Consider the following 25185-nt stretch of genomic DNA (forward strand, 5'->3'; position numbering starts at 1 on the left):
CAGAGGCCGAGGCCCCCCCCCCTCGCCCCGGGGGACGGGCCCTCAGTCCCGCCGGGACGGGACCGGGCCGGCGGAGCCTGTCCCGTCCCGTCCCGCCCCGCTGCCGGCCGGCGGGGCACACACCCCGCCCGCTTTCGCTTTCGCTTCTGCGTCGCCGGAGCCCAGCGCCAAGGCAAGCACCGGCCGCGGTCCCGGCTCCTTCCCAGCCCCCCCTGCTCCTCCGCTTCGCTCCCTTGCTCGCCTGAGAGAAGCCCTCTCCGCTCCGCTCCCTTCCCGCCTCCCGCCCTCCCCTCAGCCGGCCGTCGCCTTCCCGCCTGCCCGCTCCTCCTGTCCCCGACTCACCCCGCGGGCCCGGCCCGCCGCCCTTACCTGACGCCCGCGGCAGAGGGGTGGAAGGAAGCGGCTCTCCCTCAGCACGGGATGCTTGGGCGGCCCTGGCTACGCAACCGTGTCCCGAGCGAGGGCAGAAGTCCTCGCAGCGGGGCTTGCGGTCCGTGTAGTTGGGAGCGTCGGGGCTCCGTCTGCCTCGGCGTGGGGCTGCTTCCCCCCCCTCCCCGCTCCGCGCTCCTCCTCGGCCGCCTGACTGCCCACCTGAGGCCTGCGCGCCCTCCGATCCTCACGTTTTGAAAAAGATGTATTTGTTTGTCAAAGCCGAATCTAGAGCCCAGCTTTCGGGACGTGCTGTTACTCTCGGGGAACTCGGAAACGCCGGTCAGTGACCCGGCCGCCGGCTGCAGGGCCTAGCTGGTGGCCTCCGAGCTGCGGCAAGGTCACCAGGGCGGTTTTCGAGCTAGGTGTAAACATGTGCTTTTCTGAGTAAATGTATTATCAAAGCAAGTTTTATCTGCCTAAATATGAGGAAGGGGCAAGAATGGCCGCTGGTTTTCCTCATGAAAACCTGGAGCTGGAGTTGGAGAAGGTGGCTCAGCGCATCCCACCGCCAGCGAAGGTGGGGGTCCCGCGCTGCCTTCTCCACTGCCCTTCTCGGCCTCCGCCGAGCTGGTGCAGGTCATTGTGCTATCAGAAAAATGACTCCTTTCTTCTTGTCATCTTCTGCTGGCTTAATGATCTAAATAAACTTCCTCAGTGGGCAGCTCAGTACCTGGAAGAAGAGGAGAGAGACGCCATTTTTTTGTCAGGAAAAAGTCACTAGGTCAGGTCTGCCTTGTTGTCTAGCGGTGCCCCGTGTCGCTTTTGAGATGAGTGAAGATGTTCCAAGCTTATAGTGGGGTAACGGGAAAAAAAATTGACAGAAATACAGCAATTAGTGTAAGAGGCTGCTTCATGTAATGAAAATACCTTTTAATTTCCAAGAAACACTTCACAACTGGGGTTTTTTTCCCTAGCAACTGTACACATATATTAGTTAATTATTAGAAGAATATAAAATTCATATTAAGTGTTGATGTAGACAAAATGGAGAAATGAAAACCTAAGATCCCATCCATGGAAGGTAGTACAGGGGTTTTTCTCTTATGCACAATTGACTGTGTATATGCAAATGAAAACACAGGAGCTCTCTTGGTGTCTCAGTACTGGGTAGGATTGCAGTTACAAATATTTTGATGTTAGTTGTCCTTGCCTTCTTCCCAACCTACTTCTTTCCAGACCATGAAAAATTTTCTGGGAATTAGTCGTAAGATCTCTCCCCATAAAATAATTTTTACTTTTGTTCTTATCTGCATATTTGAGAGTGGTATTAGACAAGTCACTTTTGGTAACTGCCACAAGGTAATACAGACGGCTGAGCATGTGCAATGTCATGTTAATTCAGGGCCAGAAACCTATAGCCACTCTTACTTGAAGGTAAGTATTATACATTATACAGTATAACTGACTAACAACCCCACATGTATCTCATTTAATGGTTTGGTTTATAGAAGTATTTCTAAAATGATAGAGTTCATTGAGGGACACTTACATTCTTGTACCTTTATTTGTAGATGTCAGGAGATCAGCATGTTGATAGCTCTACACAAGAGGGAGGTGATGAAGATCACGGTGATGTAGTTGATGCAAAGCCAGACAGAAGCAGCAGATTCTCACTTTTGGGAAAGTAAGTTACTACTTTTATTCCTGTTATTGTTGTATTGGCTGTCGTGCTACCCTTCTAATGGGATTTTGGTGTTCAGTTTGCCATGTCCACAATGTCATGGATGGTCTGGATAGGGAGGTGGTTTATGTTGTATAGGTTTAATGTATCTGGTCTGTACCTTAGAGCATCTCTCTATAGTATCTCCCGATAGTGAGACCTACAGTATATCCCATAAGCTTTATTTGGTAGTCAAGAGACCACTAAGTTCATTTAGCACCAATTATAGCCCTTCATCTTAAACATTGCCCTTTGGTGGAGCTGAGAATTAAATATGCCATTAATTACCTGTTTTACTGCATTCAGCTCAGCTAATCTCCTGTATCATTGGAATCCCCTGCTGACTATTTAAGTTAGTTTAAAGCCTGGATGTGCCATCTAGGTTGTAGCACAAAGAAGCCTCACTGAGTCTAGAGATGTAACCCATTACAGAATAAATTAAAAGCCTTTAATTTTAAAACATAGTAGTCTCACTGAAGCATAAGCTCAATTTTGTTAAATGTATAGGAAGCAAGAACTATGTAATGCTTGTCTGTACTGCTGAAAACACTAGATAAATGTGACTGAAAATGAAAAAGATGAAAAATGAACATGCAAAATTTACAAATACTATTGAATGTCAGCAAATGGCTACTTCACATTCTGAACTTCATGGATTTAGAGAGATTTAATTAGAGGTGTTTATTACAAAGACTATTGGATTTACAGAGAGGTTTTGATTTTTTTTTTTCTTTACTATTGGACATTCACATTCAAGTGAACAGTATAGTTCAGAGAAAGTACATGGAGAATATAATTTTATTTTAGCTGCTTATGAGTCTAATGGGGGTAACAAATCTGTAAGAGAAGTAAAGATGCTTTAGTCTTAGAAGACTTTTGATGTGCTGTTAAGCAAATCACTTTGCTTTCTCTGTCTCATTTTATCATTCCTCAAGTATGTTTTCTTATGTGTATTATTAATTTTAACAGAATCACGTCACGCAAAATAGAAAATGTAACATTTGTTTCTAAATCTTGCCAAACATTTTTCAAAGGTTTCTTTTAAACTTTATAAAATGTGTGGTTTAATATCTGAATTGGTCTTCTTTATAAGAGGCGATATGCTAATACTATTATTAAATTATGCAACTCAAAGTTAATAATTCCTGAAGGGAAGGCAATAATCAGCATTTCTATCACTTTTTTCTATAAGAAATTTTTCAAATAATTTGGCTATGCATCAGTTTGAGACATTCATCTTTTGGGAACTCCTTGAAGATACAATTTGAAACATTTTTCTTTAGAAGTAAGAAATTGCTCAAATTAAATATGAGGTAATTGGGAAGATTCAACTTAGATTTTGTTGAAAAAAAGTAAGTCTGAGAAATCTACCAGAGTTTCGTGAAGGTGGTGATGATTGCCTAAAGAGGAATGAGCTGGTTGACAGCGAAGGTCTTAAAAATCCAAGCACAGTGACAAGGTCTTTGTCTTACAGAAACAAAAACTCTTTGGCCTGAAGGAAGATAGGAGAGGAATGTGAGAGGATAAAGGAAGATGGGATATGATTTTAAATCATGACCGTAATGGAGGAGAAAGTGACTAGAGAATGATCGTTCCTTGTGCCTCACTGGAAATCTAGGGCACATCCAATGAAAGGTTCATGCCATAGGTTTAAAACAACTGATGAGATGTAATTTTCACATAGTGCAGAATGCAATTGTAGAACTTAAAGTCACAAGATATGCAGATGTCAAGATTTTAGATGAGTTCAGAAGAGATTAGATGTATTTATGTAGGGAAAGTCCAGTAGGAATATTGATGTTAAAATCTTTGGTGCAAGACATTCCTGAATCCTGTTTCTGTGAGAATATATTCTATATCCAGTTTCTTTTGTTTGTTTTCTTAAAACTCATTACTAGTCAGTAGCAGATACTTGGCTAAATGTACTTTTAGCTGGAACCAGCATGGCTCTATGTCTTGATTGCCAAGGCTTAATTTTGGCAACGTGAAATTAATAGCTGTAAAATAAGATGTCTAGAAAGCTTTAGATTGACTACAATTTTATGGTCCCTTGTTTTGTTTTGGCAACCCAGTTTTTACCAGCTGTGCAGTACTTTCAGTGAAATTCTACATTGTATTTCATTTATTATTGCTTAAAATATATAAACTCAATTGGTAAAAAAGTAACTTGTATTGTTAAATAAGCCCATTAGTTTTCATTTAAGAGAACAGGGTAGTGAGAAACTGAATTCAGAGCTGTACAGAAAGACCAGCTGTTTCTAGTAGCTTCACAGCTCCAAGTCACCATTCTCTGGCTGTGACCGGAAATTTATCTAGCAAGAGCAGTAAGTAGAAATAAGTGAAAATCTTATTCACTACAGCGTATTGCTCTCCGACAAGTCTGTGAGCCTGCTTTACTGTGGAGGCCACGATGCTCAGAACAAGCCATGGAGTGGGCAGGTTCTTCTGGCTTCACCAGTTTAGGGAAATTATCTTCTATGTATTTCTTTTTCTTTGAAAAAGTGCTAGTACATAGTTAATGTTGGTGGGGAAAAACTGTTTGGTGGGGAAAAACTGTTTGGTGGGGAAAAGAGTTGAAAGAAGTAAGTTTTGAATTAGCATCTGCTGGTGGTGTTTGGTTTAGCGTTTTTTTTAGCCACTAGATGGCAGGAGGGTATCAGTTTTGTTTATTGCCAAAAGGGACAAAAATTAGGGAGAGTTGCAGCTGAGCAAAAAGTTGTGGTTTAGAAAGCAGAAATAGCAGAATACACTCTGGCAAGCCTGTGCACAATAAAATTTTAAAACGTGGTTAAACAAAGATTGAGCTGAGGATTTCAAACATGTATTTTAATTCTTTATGTCATAGTTAGAAATGAATAAAATTCTTCCCATAGAAATTTTTCTTTTCTGTGCTGTATGTGCGTCTGTTACACTTTCAAGGCCTTAAAAATATTCTCACTTCTCCACAGGATGATTTAATATCTTCATTTGGTATCTTTTGTCTTTTATTGGGGAAGTCTGCTAGGGAGATTGATAGCAGCAAACCTATTTTAGCATCCAGGAAACATAGTGTAACATGAAACAGAATAAAATTGTGGTTCCACTGTATTAAGCAAAGCTAAAATTTCTCTTACTCCTAAGTTGTTTTTTTTTAAAATGCTCCATCTAAAAATTCCCAAGGCTTGGTAGACTCACACGTGCGCTGTCAATAACCATGACTGCGGGCTTCAGTGAAGAAGCATAATGCAGAAAAGGGTGGTTGTTAGTAGTATCTAGGTACCAGTTTTATTCTAATTTAATTGTATAGAACCATTTGGTCTCTGGTTACTTTTATCTACTCCAGCTCTACTGTCTTGTTTTACAGTCAATATTCCCCTTCTCATCTGGAAACAGAAAACATAATTTAAATATATATTTAAGAATTTTTACATATACCTAGTTACAATTGAAACTGTGATTCTGTAGTGCCCTTAATGCAGAAACATGAAATATATTGTAAGAAAATCCCGTTGAGGAATTTGAGAGGCTTGTAGGGTACACTGACATGTAGTTACCAACAGTACTACTTGTACTAGGGGGACAGCCTGCCTCACCATGGTCTTCACCACGGGCTGCAGGGGAATCTCTGCTCTGGCATCTGGAGCACCTCCTCCCCCTCCTTCTTCACTGCTCTTGGTGTCTGCAGAGTTGTTTCTCTCACATATTCTCACTCCTCTCTCCCAGCTGCAGTTGCTGGGGGTTTTTTTGCCTCTTCTTAAATATGTTCTCCCAGAGGCGGTACCACTGTTGCTGATGGGCTCAGCCTTGGCCAGCAGTGGGTCCATCATGGAGCCGGCTGGCATTGGCTCTGTTGGATACAGGGAAAGCTCTAGCAGCTTCTCACAGAAGCCACCCCTGTAGCCTCCCTGCTACCAAAACCTTGCCACACAAACACAGTACACTGATCTTGTAAATTATAATTGCTTGCTTTGTAGAAAAAGTACTACTGCTAGCACCGTATGCTTACAAAGAAACCATATTGGCCTCCACTGCATGAATGTCAGCTGTTCTTGCCTTGAAATTAATGTGTTCAAATCCAGATGATGCCTTGAATGATACCTCATCTTTTTTATCATAACTTTTACGGTTTTAAAATTAAAAATGCAGTTCTGTTACAGGTTTTTCAGAGACAGAATATTACAGACCTTTCAAAAATAAATATTGCTAAGTAAAGTATCTCTTTTATCCTTAGAATAAAAATAGCAAGTTACTGTAAAACAAATAACAGCTGATGAATCATTATCTGAAGTTATGCTCTGGGCTGCAACTCAGAGGTCTGAACTAAACTCTTGGTTCAGCCTCACATTTTCTTTATGTCTCTAAGCAAATCAGTGTGTGCCTTAGTCTGTCCTGTAAATGGCTAGTGATCTTTTCTCTTACTATCCTAACTCCAAAGTCTAGCACAATATAATTTTAATTTTGTTTGGAGTTTGTGGGTTCTGCTTTGCACAAGCTAAATATCAGTGTATTTTCCCCTGAAGCGCTGAACCTAAAATTTCGGAAGCAATAGGTTCTGACATCCATAGTCTGTTAAAGTTAATTCCTACAAAGACAGTGAAAAGATTTTAACAAAGAGCAACATAGATGTTTCATTTTCATTACTCTCTTTTAAGCCAGAGGTTGGTGGGTTTTTTATTCTTTGTTATTGCAGTTTTTGTTAGATCTGGAACTCAACTTCTGGAGAACACTGCAGGAGTATTTAACAATTAGTGAAAATTGTGGTCAGTGTTTGTACTTTCCCTTGGACACTGACTGGAGGTACCGTACAGGAAATGCCCAAGTGTCTTGAAATAGTGTCTAGTCTAAAGTATAAGAACTCATTAATTCACAGTCAGTATTTGTTTCCACTCTCCTTAGAGACTTTGTCTTGTGAAGCATAGCAAACACTGGGTTAACCATGAACTGTAGCTGTAGCAATCACAACAGTGAGTCAAGTATCCTAATTCCTTTTCAGTGTAGTAATTTATTTCCTTCATTACAGCAAACTCTGGGCTGTCATCATACAAAATTTGGAGGAAAGCTATTCAGTAGTATCATTTTTAAGCTTTCAAAGTAAGCAAAACCAAATTAAGCCAAATTTATAATAAACCAAAACTGTTTAAGGGTAAATATACAAGAAATAGTTCTATGAATTAGAATACAAAGAGGTTTTGTAAACTGTGCGTGTTCCTTTGCATTATTTTCTGAGAAATATTCATTGTGTAAATATTGTAGTAATGGTGGATCAGGTTTTGAGAGAAGACAGACAGACATATTACAAAGTGAAGTCTGCTGTCCCACCTCCATCTCAAGATCTGCTGTATTTTCCTACACTCTTACATAGGAACAGTGATAGAATCAGAGCGATGGGAGTGTGTTTTCCGCTTGTCAGCAAAGGTAGATCAGGCCTGCATGACCTCAGCTTGCAGGGTGATAGCTATGAGGGTTTGAATAGCCCCCATAGAAAAGTCCAGCGTGACCCACTGCTGACACATGCGAATCTTTGGGCCTGAACACAGAGAGCATCCTGTTTCACTCTCCAATGTAACCCTGAGCATGGTGGGCTCCTAGCATTAGCAAAGAAGGTTAGACTTGCTCTTGAGGACAAGCTGAAGCTGTTTTCAGATGCAGTGTGGAGTACCATTTGATGATGAGCCAAGGTACTGTAGAATGTTATTTATCTCCTTCCTTCTCTGACACCTGTTTGGAAATCTCATGAATGAATACCCTAAAAGAGTGTAGTTTCAGTGCTTATATCAAGCTAATTATAACTCTACTGGCATTTTGCAATTGCTAATCCTAGCCAGAGTGTTCTCTGAGAAATAGTATTGAGGGGGGTTGCTTTATTTTGAATCATTTTCCAAGCAGTCCATATAGCAATATATATACCTGTTAATTGCTCTTAGTACCTATGATAGATAAGAGAGGCTTCATGTTTTTTTTCATGTAATTGGCAATTGCCTATGTACATTATACTACTTAGGATATGATCATGCAAAATTTCAGTTTCCAGAACACCCATGTATGTGCAGGTTTTCTAGAAATGAGCAGAAAGCCTTTCAGCAAGCAATATTCTTTATTTGTAAAATTTTACCATTTGAATATTATGTTGCATGCAATATTGTGAGGCCTGCACAGCAGATACCATGCAACTAATTAGGAAGCTGAAGATGAATTACAAATTGACGGTTGAGAGTTAGAACTTACTCTGTTTTGGTCCTCTCTGCTGCAGGCATTACACCACAAAATTGTCATGTAGGCTGTAAATGATACTTAATATTTTAAGTGCACAAAGACTAGGATACTGCTACTTTACTGATACTGTTTATTTTTCTTTCCCTCTTTTCTTTTTTTAACTGATGCAAAATGTGGACAACATTAGACATAATAGTCTGCATTGAAACTTTTTTTACAAAGTGCTGCTGGCTTAGCCCCAGTGCGCTTTGTCTGCTTAATTTGTATGTAATAAATAAAATTGCAGCCATGGTTTTGATTTTAATTATGTTAAGACCATCACTAATATGCAGTTAAAAGGAGAGGAAGACATATTTAGGTGTAACTGTCAGAACTCCAAAGATATATATAACATGCAAAGATATATATAACATACAAAGTATGCCACAAGTTGTAGTCTGAAGCTTGCTCTTTCAAACAGCTCAACTGCTTTCATTACACACTGAGTTTCCAGTTGTCCTGGACTGGGTTTCTCTGTTTTCCAAGTTCCTAGAGAGGATTCTCCCTCCTAACTGGAGAAGGGTCTGAAACAAAAATGGGACAAAAAAGCTAAAAGAGTAGCTCAGGATCTGAAAAGTATCTTATAATGAGGGATTTAAAATGTCTTTAATTTCTCTAACTGAAGTTGAAAGACAATTGCTTGTACTGTACAAATATGTAGTGTACTGTACAAATATGTAGTGTACTGTACAAATATATAGGTGATGGAAGATCAGAAGATAGGAGGCTCTTTTTGGAAGAAAAGAATTCATAAATTAATCCAATGGATCCATAAATGGATCTTTTAAAAAAAGGTTCATTATAAATCTAAAAGATGTTTTGCAGATTAAACAGAAGCTGAAGGTTTGTAGAAACTGCTCAATAAGGGTTTTTAATATCATACTGTTTTAATGGATGAATGAACTCAGTCCTGTCATGGGCAAAGAATTTGTTAATGGTAGTTTAGGCCTTCCCCAGCTCTATTATTATCTTTATAAATTCAAGGAAATAATCCCATTGTTTACCTAACTCCTTTCTTTCAAGACTGCTACAGCAATATTTTCCTTTCAAAATTAGTGTGTTTACAGTTATAAGGAGGGCTTGGGACATGGGTTTCCAAAGAAACAAGAAACAAAGAAACAAGAGACACTGTCTCATTAGCTTCCTAGTTTCAGGTTCATTCAAGCAAAAGGCTTTGCCCCTGGTGAGTTTTAAACTGGCTTTGTTTAGTCAGCTGACGATCTAATTCCAAAGATGTCCTTAAGAAGTCATGAACTAATTGGTGGTTCAAAAAGAAGCTGTAGGCTAAATAATTACTATGGCCCTGATCTTGAGAACAGTTACAAGCAGGCATTATTTTACTGTCTGACTAGTCCTGTTGCTTTTAGTAGGCCTGCTCCCAGAAGGAAAGCGGGGTGCTTTCATTAGGGTCTGTGGTGTTCGAGTAAGCACACTTGCCATTTCCTTTTATTGCACTCCTTCCAAATATGACTTTCAAGGTTTTGGCACTTCAGCAGAGTAGCATATGAAGATGCAGGGGTTGCACAGACATTCTAAGTCATTGATAAATATGAATTTTAGACTCCAGTATTATCAGTCTGGCATGTTTCACCATGATTTAAAATTTCTTTAACAGAAAAAAACAAGACCATTAAAGGGAACAGAAATCTAGGACTGTTTGACTGGGTTTTGTGTTTTAATGTTTGGGGGGTGGGGGGCATGTTGTATTGTGTTGTTTATGTTTGCTATTCCAAATTGCAACTGCCAGTTTTCACGCCTTTTGTGTAAGACACCTCCTTGCCATAGTAAGCAATATAGGTGGAATAATGTTTAGATGCTTTTGGGGGAACTTTTATGTTCAGTTTTCTAGGACTACTTTTCTTGTCTCTTCTAAATTAAGACTTTCTATTATGTTGAAAAGAGTCTGACTTTAATATTAGAAATTTTTTAAATTTTCTTTTGACATTTATCTGGAGCATATTTAAAAATAGCCTTCTAAGGACTGGTTATTTTTTTGGTGCTAGTCTATCAAAGTCGGCAGTCATTTGCTAATAACTTTCAGTAGGGAAATTGAAAGTATGCAATATTTTCTTGAACTTCCTCCTACATAATTAGTATTGCCACTTTTTCCTCAGGAGATTTTTGCTTCAGCTATTAAGCTGATTTTCAGTTTATCTACTGGCACATAATTTGGAAGCCTGAGTAACCTTTGTTTAAAAAAAGATTGTGAGGGATAGTATTTATTTTCTTGGTTTACAATTATATTTAACCTCTTTCAAAAGAGTCCTTGGTAAGGTGTTTTCTGTCTGAAAAGAGAGAGATGGAAATTTTACCTGCCATTGGAGTATATTCAGGAGAAAATGTCTGTGAGGCCATAGCAAGTGACAGTCAGGTTGGAAACAGAACTGAGACCTAAATGCCAACGTCTTCTGCAGTGGCTCCTGTTAGTGTTTATTGTAGGCTTCACTTAGTATTCTAGCATGCTGCCTTTTCAGTGTGTGACCCAGGATCACACCATCAAATGCAGTATAATACAGTTTTAGTATTTGGACTAGCCCTTATGGTTAACGCATAGTCCTTATCCCATATAATTTGTGCTTTCTGATTTTTAACAGTAAAGGAATATTAGGTTTTATAAAAGACAATTCAAGTGATGACACATTCTTCTTGTCCAGAAATGTTGCTGCTCTGCAAACCTGATGCAATATTAATGGGAAAAGGCAACAGGATAATCTATTATTTGCATGCAGCTCTAAATCTGCGTGACACTTTACCAAAATGAATCTGACAAAGAACAAAGAGTCTGCCTTAAAGAACTTAAGATCTAAAAAGCTCTAGTCAGGTTTAACAAGTGTCTTTTGCTTGTTATTGCCAATAGGTTTCAAGAGAAAAAAAATTCAAAGAGGGGAGAGTGTACAGTAATTAGAGGTGTACTAAATATTGTGAAATTAGACTGGATAAAAGTATTAAAGCTGAATAGAAGTATTAAAGCTGGCAGTTTGGAGAGAAGGTTATGTAGGAGTAAGACATACTAATGCATAATCATCAGAAAGCATCAGACGTATGAATAGACCCCTAATTATTGAGACTAAAGTAGAAACATAGAACAAAATATTGAACCTTGATTGTCTAATTTATGAATTTTGTTTCCTGTTCACTTCTTTTGGAAGAATAACTCTGAATTGGTCTCCAGCAGACTCAGTTTTACTACATATAGCTTGGTGATGCTTTGTGAATTCAAACACAATCCTCTTTTCATTTTCATTTTTTCCTATCTATCCTTTAACTACCTATTTAAAAAAATAAATCCAATCCAGGATTTTTCCCCAGGAGAGCAAACATAGCACTTGTGATGAGCAGTAGTTGCAAATGCCATTTATACTGTGCATGCAATAATGGAAGGAGTGGGGGTTTTTAGACAGAAAGAGCATCAGAGAGTGACACAAACTGCATAAAATTAAATCAGCAATATAGGCTATGTAAGTTTCTTCAGAGGTCTTAAAATTCATGTATTGTCCCGTACACTTACTCCACAGTATTGTAACTTAACGGGGAATTTATTCAAATGAAGCCTTTAAAGAGATCCCCAAATGTAAAAGTCATGAGCGAAACATGTCAGTTGTTTGTAATAGAATAAAGAGCATTGCAGGTTTAAGATACCTTGCATCCCACAACATAAAGTGTATGAAAGTTCCGGTGGATGTTGATGGATTACCTGAGAAGATTTGTACTAAGGACTTTGTCACTGTACCACTGCTATAATCTTCTTGCCTAGAGTCAACAGAAAGGCTGACAACGTGACGGAAACTAGAATAAAACTGTTCTCCAATGTCAAAAAGCATGGGGACTCCAGAAGGGATCCTGAGGTGATGTGTTCTGTAAAGATAGCATGTTTTTTAATGCAAATTTTCTTTTTAACAGAAACCTGTTATCAGTCGTTCAAAAATGATATATGATCGCACATTGTATTAAAGAAGCATGCCAGGGTAAAAACTACCACAATGTTCTGTGATATTCCTTATCAAGTAAAGCCCAAATTACTGAACTTCATAGAGCAAGACAGAGTTCTCGTCTTTTGTGTGTGTGTACTTCAAATACAAATCAATGTAATCACTTTAGCCTTTTCCACCCACCTCTGAATGTCAACTTCCTTAAATTGAATAGTATCATAATTGCAGAATTTTTTTATCTGCTTACATTTTTCAGTACAGCAACAAAAGTCCCTAACTTTCCTAGGCGAGAAAGGGATTATAGCTGTTTTCAAAGCCCGGATATCCCTCTGTAATATCATTTTTAGAGTTTATTTGGATTGACACATTAATTTCCTCTTAGAAAAGCAAACAAACAGGAGAAAAACAAACAGGAAACTCCTCCCATCCTGTGACTGGGAAGTGATGACTGTAAAATTTGTCTTTACTCATCTATCCTTCTAGGCAGATCTGTTTCTTCCATGTGCTGTCACATTGCTTTTAAGGCCAAGCAGCTCATGTTTTCAGAAGAGCTGTATTGGCTGTCAGTTACTATCACCCTCTTTTTAATCATTGTTAATGTTGAGGTTTAGTAAATGGATTGGTATAACTGTTTCTACTTAGAGATTGCACTTTCTTCTTAATGTTTCCCTTTCCTCCACTCTTCCTTTCAGAACTTTCCCTGCACTATGCCAGCTAGTACTGTTCCAAGGGGAGTCTATATAGTTACAGCAGACCAGCTTGCTTAGAGCAGAAGGTTTTTTTACAGTCACTGGCCTTTGCACCTTGCACAAAGGTAGGCAATACCAGACTACACAGCTGACATTAATTACGTAATGTGATGGGAAGTGAAGACCCTCCCCATGGAAATAAATCACACTACACTTTAAGTTAAGCAGCTGGTTCTCACTGAAATACTTGTTACTCTGGAGGGTTGGCAGACCTGAGACCGAGACCTTGGCTATAGCAGGTGAAAGAGATGATGAGAGACTGCAACACCCAAGGAAGAGATTCTCCTGCACATGGATTCTTAGTGTGTTGGTGTGTCATACTAAGATGTGGTAGCAAAGAAAGTGCAGGATGATGCCAGTAGAAAGGAACCCAAAGGAGAGGAAATGGCAGCTGCTGAGGCATTGCTTTCAGTAAAATTGTTATTGAAAATAATCTTTAGGTATAGTTAAATGTTAACAGTGATATTTTTATCCTTAAATCTTGATATCCCTACATACTGAAATCATAATTTACCCAAAGTGTAACAGAAAAGGTTTGTTGTGATAAGTAGCAGTCCTTTAGACAATCGAGTTCACTATTGGTGCAAGTGATGTATCTCCATTGACTCTGACAGAATTTTAGCCACTCGTGATAAGAAGCTTGGCCTTTACTATTTAAAAGTTCAATAACAAAATGATAAATAGTATGAGTAACTTTAATTTTATATTTGAAAAGTGAGACTTGATAATAATGATTTTCCCAGGGTTGACACCGATTAAGTCTAGACTTGATGAAATCACATTCCCAGACATACTCTTGTCAAGCCTAAGGCATGGATTTACAAACACAGTAAGGGTGAAAATGTGCAAGCTATATGAAGGTGCCAGAGTGGAGTTTCAATTTTGCTGAACTCTTGACCAAAGGGAGAGAACATGAAATATGTGAGAGCACTGATAGCCAGAATATTTCTGTCTAAGGGAAAGATCAGTGACCACTAGCGGAGTGAGGAGTTATGGCACAGTTGTAATTAAAAGCTGAAGAAAGAGTAAACAGTCATAAAACTCAAGTTTCTATTTAGTCTGAGCAAGTTTGAATCCCAAAAGAGGGAAATTAAAGACACTGGATGTCAGAGAAGCAGGATGAAGTAAAACTGAGGGCAAATAGTTTAAAACATTTTATAACACCACATAAGTAACCTGTAGAAACCCTTTTGGAAAATACGGTAATTAGAAAGCTTACTAAGAACAACAGCAGTAAACATTTATATTAACATGTGTCCAGTTCAAAGCTTAGAAAATAAATATTTAGCTGGAAAGCTTTAGGCTTTCAGTCATAAGCCAGCCTGTCACTGACAGGGCGTTTCCCTTAAGGACTGATGATTTCATATTTATTACTTTATTAGTCATTATTACAAGGTCTGATTTAGCTTGTTGAAACTGAAGAGTTGGACCTTATACTGTCAATTTAATCCAGTCAGGCAATTCCTATATTGCGCTGTGTTGGCACAGAAAACTGAATCTTCAAAAAAACTATTTCTCTCTGGACTGCAGGCCCAGGATATGTATACTGCACAACCTTTGCTTCCTTATTTGTTCAGTTTGGACAGATACCAAAAGATTTCTGGAACTTTTTGTTGTCTGCCAGTAAAGAAATGGTAGGCGTAACCCTACAAAGCATGCTCTGATTGCTTAGTATCTCATTAGCCTGATCAGCTTGGAAGGAATCATTAGAACAAAGATATACTATCCTTTGTAAAGAAATGGGGAAATGATTGAGTTATGTGTGCTACTGTGCTGACAAGGCTTGTCTGTGACATTTGACATTGACTGGCATAGAGCTTCTTGCGTACTTTTGGGAATACCAGCAGTAGTAGCTACATCCCTTAAACTCCCAAGTATTTCTGCATGAATGAGTGCAAACTATTGAACTCAGAAGTGAAGTGGTTTCAGAGAAGTTGTGTGGCTACGTTATTATGCCACTTAACCCTAGTTGCTGTTTTCAGTGAGGCTTTTTGTGGGGTAACATGGCTACGTACTTCTGGACTAGAATTAGATTACTTCCAGCATTTTAGCAGAGCAGACAGTGCAAACATGATACCATGGTGCTCATGTGGATCTGTCCTGAGTGTTCACAGGGGTCCTGAGTGTTCACTGTTCAGGGGTTGAACATAAACAGAAATTTGTGTACAATCCCCTTGAAAATATCCTATTGTGTGTAACAGCCATTGTTAGTCATACAGCTTTTTCAGGAAGTCAGTGAAGCCAGGTAAATCTGTAGAAACTTGAATCCAGTGTGGACTGAGGAAATTAGCCTCTTCATTGACCTGAGTGTTTATTTGTTGTTTTGAAATTCTTTTTTCTGTCTTTGCCAGAGAGCTGTCTAGTGATGTAGGACCAGGGGGAATTTTAGGCTAAAATAAGAATCCAAGACCTCTTTGAAAGTCAAATGTAATATTAACATCATACAGCTGTGGATAATTCTTTAAAATGGTTAAAATCTTTTCTTGAGGCAAAGCATGTTTAATTATTGCTCCCAGAGCCCTCAAGAAGCAGTATGTGAGGGGAATACCAATACTTGCGACTTGCCAGGAAAAACTGTACTTCCAGAGTATCAGACAAAATCCTCAAGTAGATATGATTCAATACCTTGTTTTGTAGTCTCTAAGAGAAGTCTAAGAGAGGAGATGATATTAGGGTGGTCACATACAGAAAGAGTACAGAGAAAGCCTGCCAGCTGCAGCTATTTGATTTGGCCCTTTATAACAGACCACGAGGACACTCAAAGAAGCTGTTTTAAAATTGAATTGCAGTAGCATTTAAACACTATGAATCATCTAGAGAAGGTTTGTTGTAGTTTACAATTAGTCTTGTCCTTTAGTAATAAAAAAGAGGACACTTAAAGCTGAAAGACAACAATCGTTAAATCAGGAAGGTAAGAAAGTAGATTACCTAAACATTTAATCAGTTCACAGCAATCTCATGTCTACAGGCTATTATTGAAGCAAATAGCTTAGTAATTCTTTAGAAAGATGTCAGAGTGAGAATAGTGAAAGTACTTATATTAATCGAGATTGTGGGAAAAATCTAATTTTGTTAAAAGCAAACTGTATTATACAGTTATTTGTGCTGCAAAAGTAGGTTATGTTTTCCTCTCAGACATCAGCAATAAATACTATTAGAAGCAGGATGCTGGACCAAATAAGTAAGAGACATACTCATAACTTCTTCTGCCCTTTCCTGAGCATTGTTTTTAACTGGGCTTGCTCCAAAGCTTGTTTATAGTTCTGAGGTTGAATCAGACCCTTTATAGGCTCTCACTGGCTTCAGTTCTGCTTGAGGAGATCTTGCCAACATTTGAAGCCACCTGCTTGGACCAAAAAGTCCACCTTTAAAAGCAAGTACTGCTGAGTTCCTCATGCTTGTACTTCAGGTGTGCATGCTGGCTGTAATTGATTTGTTCTTAATACTTCAATGAAAATAAATTGCATCCCTTTCTAATCCAGTCTAAGACTTCTGCAGAAACATCAGTACATAGTCATATTAACAGATAATATTTATAGTTTGGTTTGGTTTGGTTTGGGTTTTTTAAGTGAGGTTCAGGTATTGATGATTACACTAAAATGTGCTTAGTTTTTTGCATAGGTTCAGACTGCTGTTTGGCAGACCAAATTAACATGACCTGTTTGTATCTGTAACCTTTATCAGTAGAAACTACCTACTGCTCTGTCTTAATCTCCAGAAAATTTAGGCACGATGATGATTCAATAAACAAATCCTATCACGCCATTGGGTAAACTGCATATCTTCCTGTGCTTGCAATAGTTATTAAGGGAGATCTGTCTGTCCTTCCATGAATTATTTATAGTAAAAGTGAAATATGTCCAGAACCATAGTTTGCAAAAGGTTACTGTCAGCCTGACTTCATGTTTAGGCTATTTGTTTTATCTGTGGGATCTGGGTATACTAGTGCTGGCTGCAGTTCACTCTAGAGTTGTTTTACCATTATCAGAATCCAATCATGTACAATAATCACTTCATGGCAATCACAAGATCTTTATGCCTTGATCTGAAATAAGAAAGAAGAAAACAAACATTAGAGAAGAAGGAACATTGGGTAGGGCTGCCTGAATGGTTTGAATTAAGATAAATAGGCACACTGCATGTGACTGTCCACTGAAAATAATTTCATTTGGTTCACCTAGAAAAAAGAAGAATGGAGAAGAAGAACAGCCAAAGTCTTCTCTCAGTAATCAGTACCGAATTGTTACGCCTACATTCCAGTATAATATGGACTACAAGAAAGTTGGCAAATGTATTATTATAAACAACAAAAATTTTGAAGACAAAACAGGTAATGTTCTTTCTTTGATGATACTCATTACAGACTTTAGAATTTTTATACTTTCATTAAGCAATAAGTATTTTATTTTTAGGACATGAAATTTTAATTAATGTATTTATCTTTTTTGAGAAGTAGTTGTTCCTACAATTTATTCCTGTTCTTTAACACTTGTATTAGAGTAGCTCTTTGCAGCTTCTTTGCAGTATATTTTTCAAAGAGCATGTCACCTTGCTCTACCAACTTCAAAATAAACCTTTGTCCCAGAGTTTAAGGCTGTGTTGTTAAAATTTGAACTTTGGCATCTGCAGCCCATACTATATCTTCTCTGTCCCTGAGCTACAGCTATGAGCTACAAAAGCTAATAGCTGTAGCTGTGCTCTGTTTACACTCCTGCATTTAACTTTTCAGACCATGTATGGTTTCAAAGCAGACAGATACTTGTGTTATAGTCAACTTTATAGGTCTTTTCCTGTACACTTGGCAAACACACTAAATGAAGTGTTTACTCCAAAGAATTTTCATTAGTTTCTTTTATGTGGGTATCACAGGGACTCTTTTCAACAGTTTTGTCTTGGGGTGCTTTATGCATATGTTACACTGCATAACCAAAAAGAGATAGAATCATCCATAGAGGTCCTATGTTGCAAGGTGCTGGAGGCATGCCAACATTTTTCAGGGTAAGATAGGTGTTAACATTGAACCTTGCATTATTTTATTTTAAAACAAATCTCACAATTTGTTCTCAATGCTGAGAATACTGTTAGAGGATTGTTTTAAAATCATGTCACCATGACATTGTTTAGTTTTATTAATTATAAACCTAAAAATTTACCTTTGAACACGTGAATTATTTTGAATTGTGTAATGTGCAATCAACCATATTCTTTGTTTTCTGGCAGGAATGGGTACACGCAATGGCACTGATAAAGATGCTGGAGATCTAGCTAAGAGTTTTAGAAACTTAGGTTTTGATGTTTGCATATACAATGACCGAAGCCGTGATGATATGGAAAAATTACTGAAGCAAGGTAAAAATTTAGAATCATAGAATAATTTAGAGTGGAACAGACCCCTGGAAGTCACCAAATCTATCCCCTGCTCAAGGCAGGTCAAATTAGAGCAGATTGCTTAGGCCCCACTACATACAGTTTTCTGGATAGAAGGATTAAGTTTCTGAATGGATTAGGCTTAATTCCCCACCTCTTCTGCCAACATCAATTCAGAAATACAGTTTTCTTGTCATATTAGGTGAAGCACCTGTCCTGTGTATTAGGTGAAGAGCCTTGTCATATTAGATAAAGAGTCCAGCCTGTTGACTCCTGTGGGCTAGACTTGGAGTCAAGTGAAGGACGCATTCATGCATTCAAGGTACTCACCACATTACTAAAAAGTGGGTTGTGTCATCTTTATCCACTCCTTCTTAATACAGGCCCAATGTATATGTAGTCTCAGAAAACTGTGTTTGCTAAATATAATTTTAATTTAAAATGTTGCTTCCTTTTGGCTAAGACATATTTGATTTGTAGCTGCTGAGGAGAATCACAGTGATGCTGCTTGTTTTGCCTGTATCCTTCTAAGCCATGGGGAGGAAGGCCTCATCTATGGCACTGATGGACCCATGGCTATCAAGAGTTTGACTGCGCTATTCAGAGGAGACAAGTGTAAAAGCCTTATAGGCAAACCCAAATTATTTTTCATTCAGGTAATAGCCCTAAGGTAAATATAGTATCCTACTGCTGCAGTGAGGAAAACATGCTGTGTTGGTTGTCTGCTCTGGAAGAGCCCTGTAGGTTAACTTACTGAACTTTGCTGGAGGTTTTGTGAAAAAATGTGTTGAGAGAAGTTGAGTATGGGTGACTTGTATTGTTTGTTTTTAAAAGATAATTTATACACAAGATTCACAGATGTAAAGAACATATTGTCATTGTAATTTTGTACATAGTTTCTCTTTATGCTTGGTAATATATAAACTTCAAAGCAGAAAGATAAACTCCCTCTTGTGTAGACAGAGCTGAGGACTGTCCAGGCCTATTTGAATAAAGGCTGTCTCTACAAATCACTGCATTCTGCTAAATGAAATATTTTCTCTCTCCCTCAGTAGCCTAAAAATTTATATTGCATTATTGCATTAGCATATGATTAATTGTATATTACTTAAGCTTTTAAAGACAGCTGTTTCAAACAGTATTAACTGACATACCATGGGTCTGAATTGCACTTTTTTATCATAGTGTTATGTATATATGGGAGTTGCAGCAGATGTGGTTTTCCCTAGGTTGTTCCATCAATTAATCCTCAACCTCAAAGTGAAAACTGTGTCTATTTTAGGCTCTTGATACTACTAAAGTGATGTTTCTTTTAACTGTAGGTTTGGAATGGGTATTTTTTGCCTTTAAAGTTATCTTAAGAAAGGCAAGCAACTAAGCCCATCAGACTGCTATTTCTTTTGCAAGAGCTGTCGGTCAAAGCTACTGATCGAGAGCTGAAACTTACCAACCTGGACTGTGTTTCCAGTGTGCCCTTTAGCAAAAGCACATGATTAAGAGGAAATTAAGAATAAAAGAGATAAATGGAAAAATGTTAAAAATGCAATATGCTTGAAATGGGTAGTCAAACACTGGAACAGGTTGCCCAGACTGTAGAGTCTCCGTTTGTGGAGATATTCGAAACCCAGCTGGACATGGTCCTGAACATCTGCTGTAGCTATCCTTGCTTGAGAAGGGGGATTGGACTAGATAGTCTTGGGATGTGATTTTGTTACTCTGTGAAATGTAGTGCTACAGCAATGCATGTCAGGAACCAAAGACAATGTGTAGTTGCCTGTAAAGAAAATGTCCAGAAGTCACACTGCAAAAGACATTATGTAGTAATTGAGTGCTGAGGATGACTCTAGACTAGTAAAATTAGTCATGGTTAGAATAAGCTAATGCTGACTTGGCACTTTGACAATCCACTGAGATCCACAGCCTGCAACACCATTAACTCCCTTTACTGTACGGGATGTATATTTTAAAATGGGTAAGCTAGTAACTTTATCACTGAAAATTAGATGTCTCCCAGAATTGCATTTCTGCTTCTAATACATGCAAAGTATTGCTTAAACTGTATCCATTAAAAAATGTTAATTAATATTTATTTTTATAACACCGTTTCTCCTTATTGGACAAGTTCTCTTTGTCTTCACTGCTTTCAGGCATGCAGAGGCTCTGAATTTGATGAAGGTATACAAACTGACTCTGGACCTGCAAATGACACTCTAGAAACAGATGCCAATCCGAGATACAAAATCCCAGTAGAAGCAGATTTTCTGTTTGCATATTCCACAGTGCCAGGTAAAGAAAAGGGAGTCAGGGTGGGGATAGAAGCCTAAAAATTTATCACTCATATTGACTTGATTGTAGACTGACGCTCATTGATGATACGTTGTACACTGATGGACAAAACACTAAGGCCCGCTGCATGTTGGGCCAGTGTGTTGAATCCACCCCTTTTACACTAGCTATAGCAGAAACAGAAGAAAGCCCAGATTTGGCAGGTGAGAAGACACAGACATTACAGGTTGCAAAGGCATTACTATTTTCTGGGAATCCTGGCCTTCCATATCCTAGTTCACTGAGTATGTTGAATATGTGATGAAGGCAGGAAGAGGAACAGTTAGAGCACAGGACTTACTCTTAGAGAGGAAAAACATGAAATCTTTCTCCTTGCACTTTCCCAAATGCAGAATGGTACTTGAGTAGTGTGAGGTCTGCAGAGTTAATACACATTATTCTCCACTTCAATGAAGTAGGATATATGACACAAATGATAAGAATTAAACTTTCTGTGTGTGCAGTTACTCTTTGTTCAGAATCTTTCACACAAATTAGTACATATCTCTCTGCCATTCTATTCTTCAGCACAAGATAATAAGAAAAAAGAGGAAAAATAACCCCATGTACTTTCTGATCTCTTCCCTGTAAGGTTATTACTCCTGGAGGAATCCTGGAAGAGGCTCCTGGTTTGTGCAGTCTCTGTGCTCTGTACTAAATGAGCATGGAAAACAACTTGAGATCATGCAGATCCTCACACGGGTCAACTATGTGGTTGCCACAAATTTTGAATCACAGTCTGATGATCCACGCTTCAGTGAGAAGAAGCAGATTCCCTGCGTGGTCTCTATGCTCACTAAGGAACTTTACTTCTGAAAGTGTATTTTAAGGCAGCCAGTGATGAAAGATCAGGATATGGTTTTGGGTAGAGATTTGATATAAACTGGAGTAACACATTCTTAATAACAGAAATGTAATTACACTAGATTTTTATATTGTATAAGCTGGGGTATCTGAGGGATGGACAATATGCAAGATTTTAGAAAAGAAATAAATAAATGCTGTGGGCCAGCCTGACAGCTAATACTAATTACTGTATCTTGATTTCCCTTAGTGTGGCTGTCATGATTTATGGCTACTGAAGATGTTCTGAGAGTCAGCTACCTGACCCATAAAGGTTTATTCCAGAAAACAGACTGTAAATTAAGAACAAAAAAATTTAATCGTGAGACTCCATCTTTTCTTTCACTGCTAGCTCATGGAACTATAACTTCCTCAGAAATTTGCAAAGACCATCATATTATGGGTATGTCCAGTGATGAAACAGTTTGTAGCTATTTAAAAGGGTGTTTCTTAGTCTAATATATTTCCTTTTTATGAACATTATTAATGAAGACTAATGGTTGCTCTGTGCTTAATCTGGAAGTCAATTTACTTAGGTATCACTCTAGCATAAGATGAATAATTAAAAAATCAATATTTGTAGATTATTTGCCTGAGTAGTATGGAAATGTAACAAATAGAAAAATTAAAATGAAAATCTTTGTAAAAGATTGGCAAACTGTAATTGGATGATGCCTTATTAAAGTGTCATTGTAAAGATTTTTGCCTTGCAAATGACAATTGACTGACAGAACAGCCTGAAACAGTGGTATTGCAGTTTTTCTGCTTGCAGAAATAAAAACGTCTGCTTGTTGATTCAGAAGTTTTGAACCAACAGAAAGTTAATGCCAAGGCTTTGTTATAAAACATTAAAATTTAATGTTGAAATCATAGAATTATATGTTCCAGTAACAAATGTATGTTTAGATATAGCTTCTATTTGTGAGGAATTTTGCCAAGACTGGAAATACTTACTTGAATCAGAAACCAGAAGTGCCTTTTTAGTTACTGCACAGTCTTGATTTTGTATTTTGGAGCTATGTCGGTGATGTTTATATTCCTACTTTTTATATTCTCTTTAAAGTTGGTAGCTAGCTCAAAAAAGTAAGTTTAATGATTTGTTTAAACTGATAAATGGTTAGTTGTTCACCCTTTTCCCAGTTAATGTACTCTGTACTCTTTTGAAATCTTCTAAGAAAATAAGTGCATACTATTAAAGCCAAGTTACGAAATATAAAGTTTATTTTCTTACAAATACTGTGGCATAGTGAGGCATTTTTTTTTTTATAAGTCAAATTTACAGTTGTTTGAATTAAATAAATGACTGTTTTATGGATATCTTGAGCATGAAATCAATAAAGACCTTTTTTTAAATTTCCTATGAATATCTGCATGTTTGTCACTCAATCTGGTGAAGTGAAAACCAACCAAAATACATCCCAAAACCTTTCTCAGCCAAGAATGCAAATGGTCTTCAGCATCTTTTCAAGATGAGGTTTACAGTGTCAGTTGAAAAGTAGTTTAGAAAAGTAAGCTGGCATTGGGTGACTTAGGTTAGGCAGGCCACATCCTCTCTTACAGTAAACCAAAATTATTGAAAATATTTTAATGGAAATATCCTGACCTACCAGTGCTTAATCTTGCCCTGTATATAAAATGTCTTTATACAGTAAACTGTACAGTGGTCTAGCAGTTCGTATGAAAATGTTCTTCTTATTACTTCTGGCAAATAGCTCCATCTTAAACTATTTTCTGGCATTGGAGATATTCTTGTTTTACTGTGAGAAAAGTGTCCAGTCAACATTTCAGTATTCATTACTTCTCTGGAAGCTCTTTCATGTCTCTATAGTTCGTTGGTGTTTATTTGCTTAAGGTTTAGCCTGTTTTTAAATTTCTGTTAACAGTATTCCCCTGTCTCCAAAACTATCCTTTTATTCAGATGCATTGTAGCTCTGAAGCCAGAGAGCCTTGGGAACAATAAAGGAGCAAGTAGGGGCTCTGAAACAGGTCATTTAAGTTTTTAATATAATGCCAAGGAATGTAACAGCATAACAGGTAAGGAGCACATTTCCTTTTGTGTAGTGCTTTTTTCTCAAAGGTTCTTTGAGAATGATATTTTGTTTTTAAAAAAGCTATAGCAAATTTGTCTTAGCATAAAAGCATTGGGAAAATATAAAAATTACCAGAAATAGTCCCTAGTCTACAAGGGAGTGCTGAGAAAGAATCAGAGGAGTTGTTAATATTAGGGAGTTTCCTCTGTCAGTAGGAAAAACTATTTGCCCTATTGGACATAATGTCTAAAAGTAAAAAAAAAAAAAAGGTGGACAGAGCAGGTCTTTATCAGATTTTGTTGTACATTTACCATGACAGACACTAAGTAAGCACAGCTTGGGAATTTCCAACTAATAGGTGAAATGGTAGCTGTCTGTCTAAGAAAAAAGGCAAAGTAGTAATGTTATTTGAAGCTGTTCAGTGCTCTAATGTGGCAAGCTAACAAGGCACGCTCTACATTTGCAAGAGGTCTCCTGGTAGACCAAAGGTTTCCTGGAAAAAGATGATAGTGTGGCACAAAGGAGCACAGCAATTCTACCTGCTGACTTACAATGAAAGGAAGAAGTTGAGGCTGAATCTTAAACAACCTTTGGACTAGTTCTAGTATATGAAATATACAAAGATCAGCATAAAATACCTGAAGACACTGCCAGAGAGGAAAGCAACTTGGGAAGATAATTTAGAGTAGCAGTAAAAGAAAGAGAGAAAAACTCCCTTGTGTGGGGACCACTGTGTCTGCTAGATGGAGCATTGCTTTAGATCGTGTCCAAAAAACATTAAAATTATTTAAGAAGAAAACTTCCCACTGACAGACATCATGTCTGACTGGTGATGTTTACATGCTGAGGGCTGTGCCAGCCCAAGACCTGAAGGAACCCATTCAGAATAAGGAAGCCTGACCCTTTTACTTGAGCAAGGGCAGGTAGCTGAATAGTGACTTACAAGCTGTAGGGCATTTTAACTTATTTCCTGATCAAATTTATAACTATTTTCTGTCTAAAAGCAATTCCCTTGCCATCTGCAGGATTAGCCAAATGGTTTAGTGTGTAAAATCATTATCATTATTGATATGCTGGATGTTTCTGGAGAGAATCAAAATAATTCACCTATAACCAAGACAGACGCTGACCCTACAATGAAAGTACATTGTCATTACATAGGTAGCATGAGAAATCCTGCTTCACCATTGTATGTTTTAGTAAATGCTGTTCTTTAACTCCGAACTTGATTACATTTTTTAGTATTTTACTATCTTTTAGGGTTCTTAATGTTGCTTTATCTTCCAGTCATGGGTGGATATTATATTTTAGACACAGCTCAGGGGAAATGAAGGGACTGTTTAGAAAGCTGAACCAACAAAAAACAAGCTGTCTCCAGGCATTTTTTCTGCATGGGAGACATTCATGGCTGCCTCAAATGTGCATATTTTTTCATTGCTTGTAAGTGAATATTAATCTTCTGGATTCCCCTTTCAGAACAGTCTTTTATTTGCTTCCCATGGCAGAAACAGGAATTTCCTTGTGGGTCATATTTCAGGGTGTTTGTATTTATACACAGACTATAAGAAGGCAGTCACGATACAGGGCAAGGACACATCATGTTTTGCTGCAGGACGCAA

The 25185-nt window shown here is 37.9% G+C and overlaps 1 protein-coding gene across 4 annotated transcripts; it reads left to right on the forward strand.

The window, feature by feature from the left end:
* The first annotated feature begins 70 nt into the window (after positions 1–70).
* CASP7 (caspase 7) lies at positions 71–22894 on the forward strand. Of its 4 annotated transcripts, none has more exons than XM_075026436.1 (7): positions 71–172; positions 1944–2056; positions 17183–17331; positions 18222–18350; positions 18849–19024; positions 20516–20654; positions 21286–22894. In XM_075026436.1, exons 2-7 carry the CDS (start codon positions 1944–1946, stop codon positions 21507–21509), a joined length of 930 nt encoding a protein of 309 aa, XP_074882537.1. In that variant the 5' UTR covers positions 71–172; the 3' UTR covers positions 21510–22894. The 4 variants fall into 4 exon arrangements, with proteins under 4 accessions (XP_074882537.1, XP_074882538.1, XP_074882536.1 ...); XM_075026437.1 differs by lacking the exon at positions 71–172 and adding an exon at positions 670–711; XM_075026435.1 differs by lacking the exon at positions 71–172 and adding an exon at positions 1558–1806.
* Positions 22895–25185: the final 2291 nt, after the last annotated feature.

Source organism: Buteo buteo, chromosome 4 (genome assembly GCF_964188355.1).
Source record: "Buteo buteo chromosome 4, bButBut1.hap1.1, whole genome shotgun sequence".
NCBI classification, from domain to species: domain Eukaryota; kingdom Metazoa; phylum Chordata; class Aves; order Accipitriformes; family Accipitridae; genus Buteo; species Buteo buteo.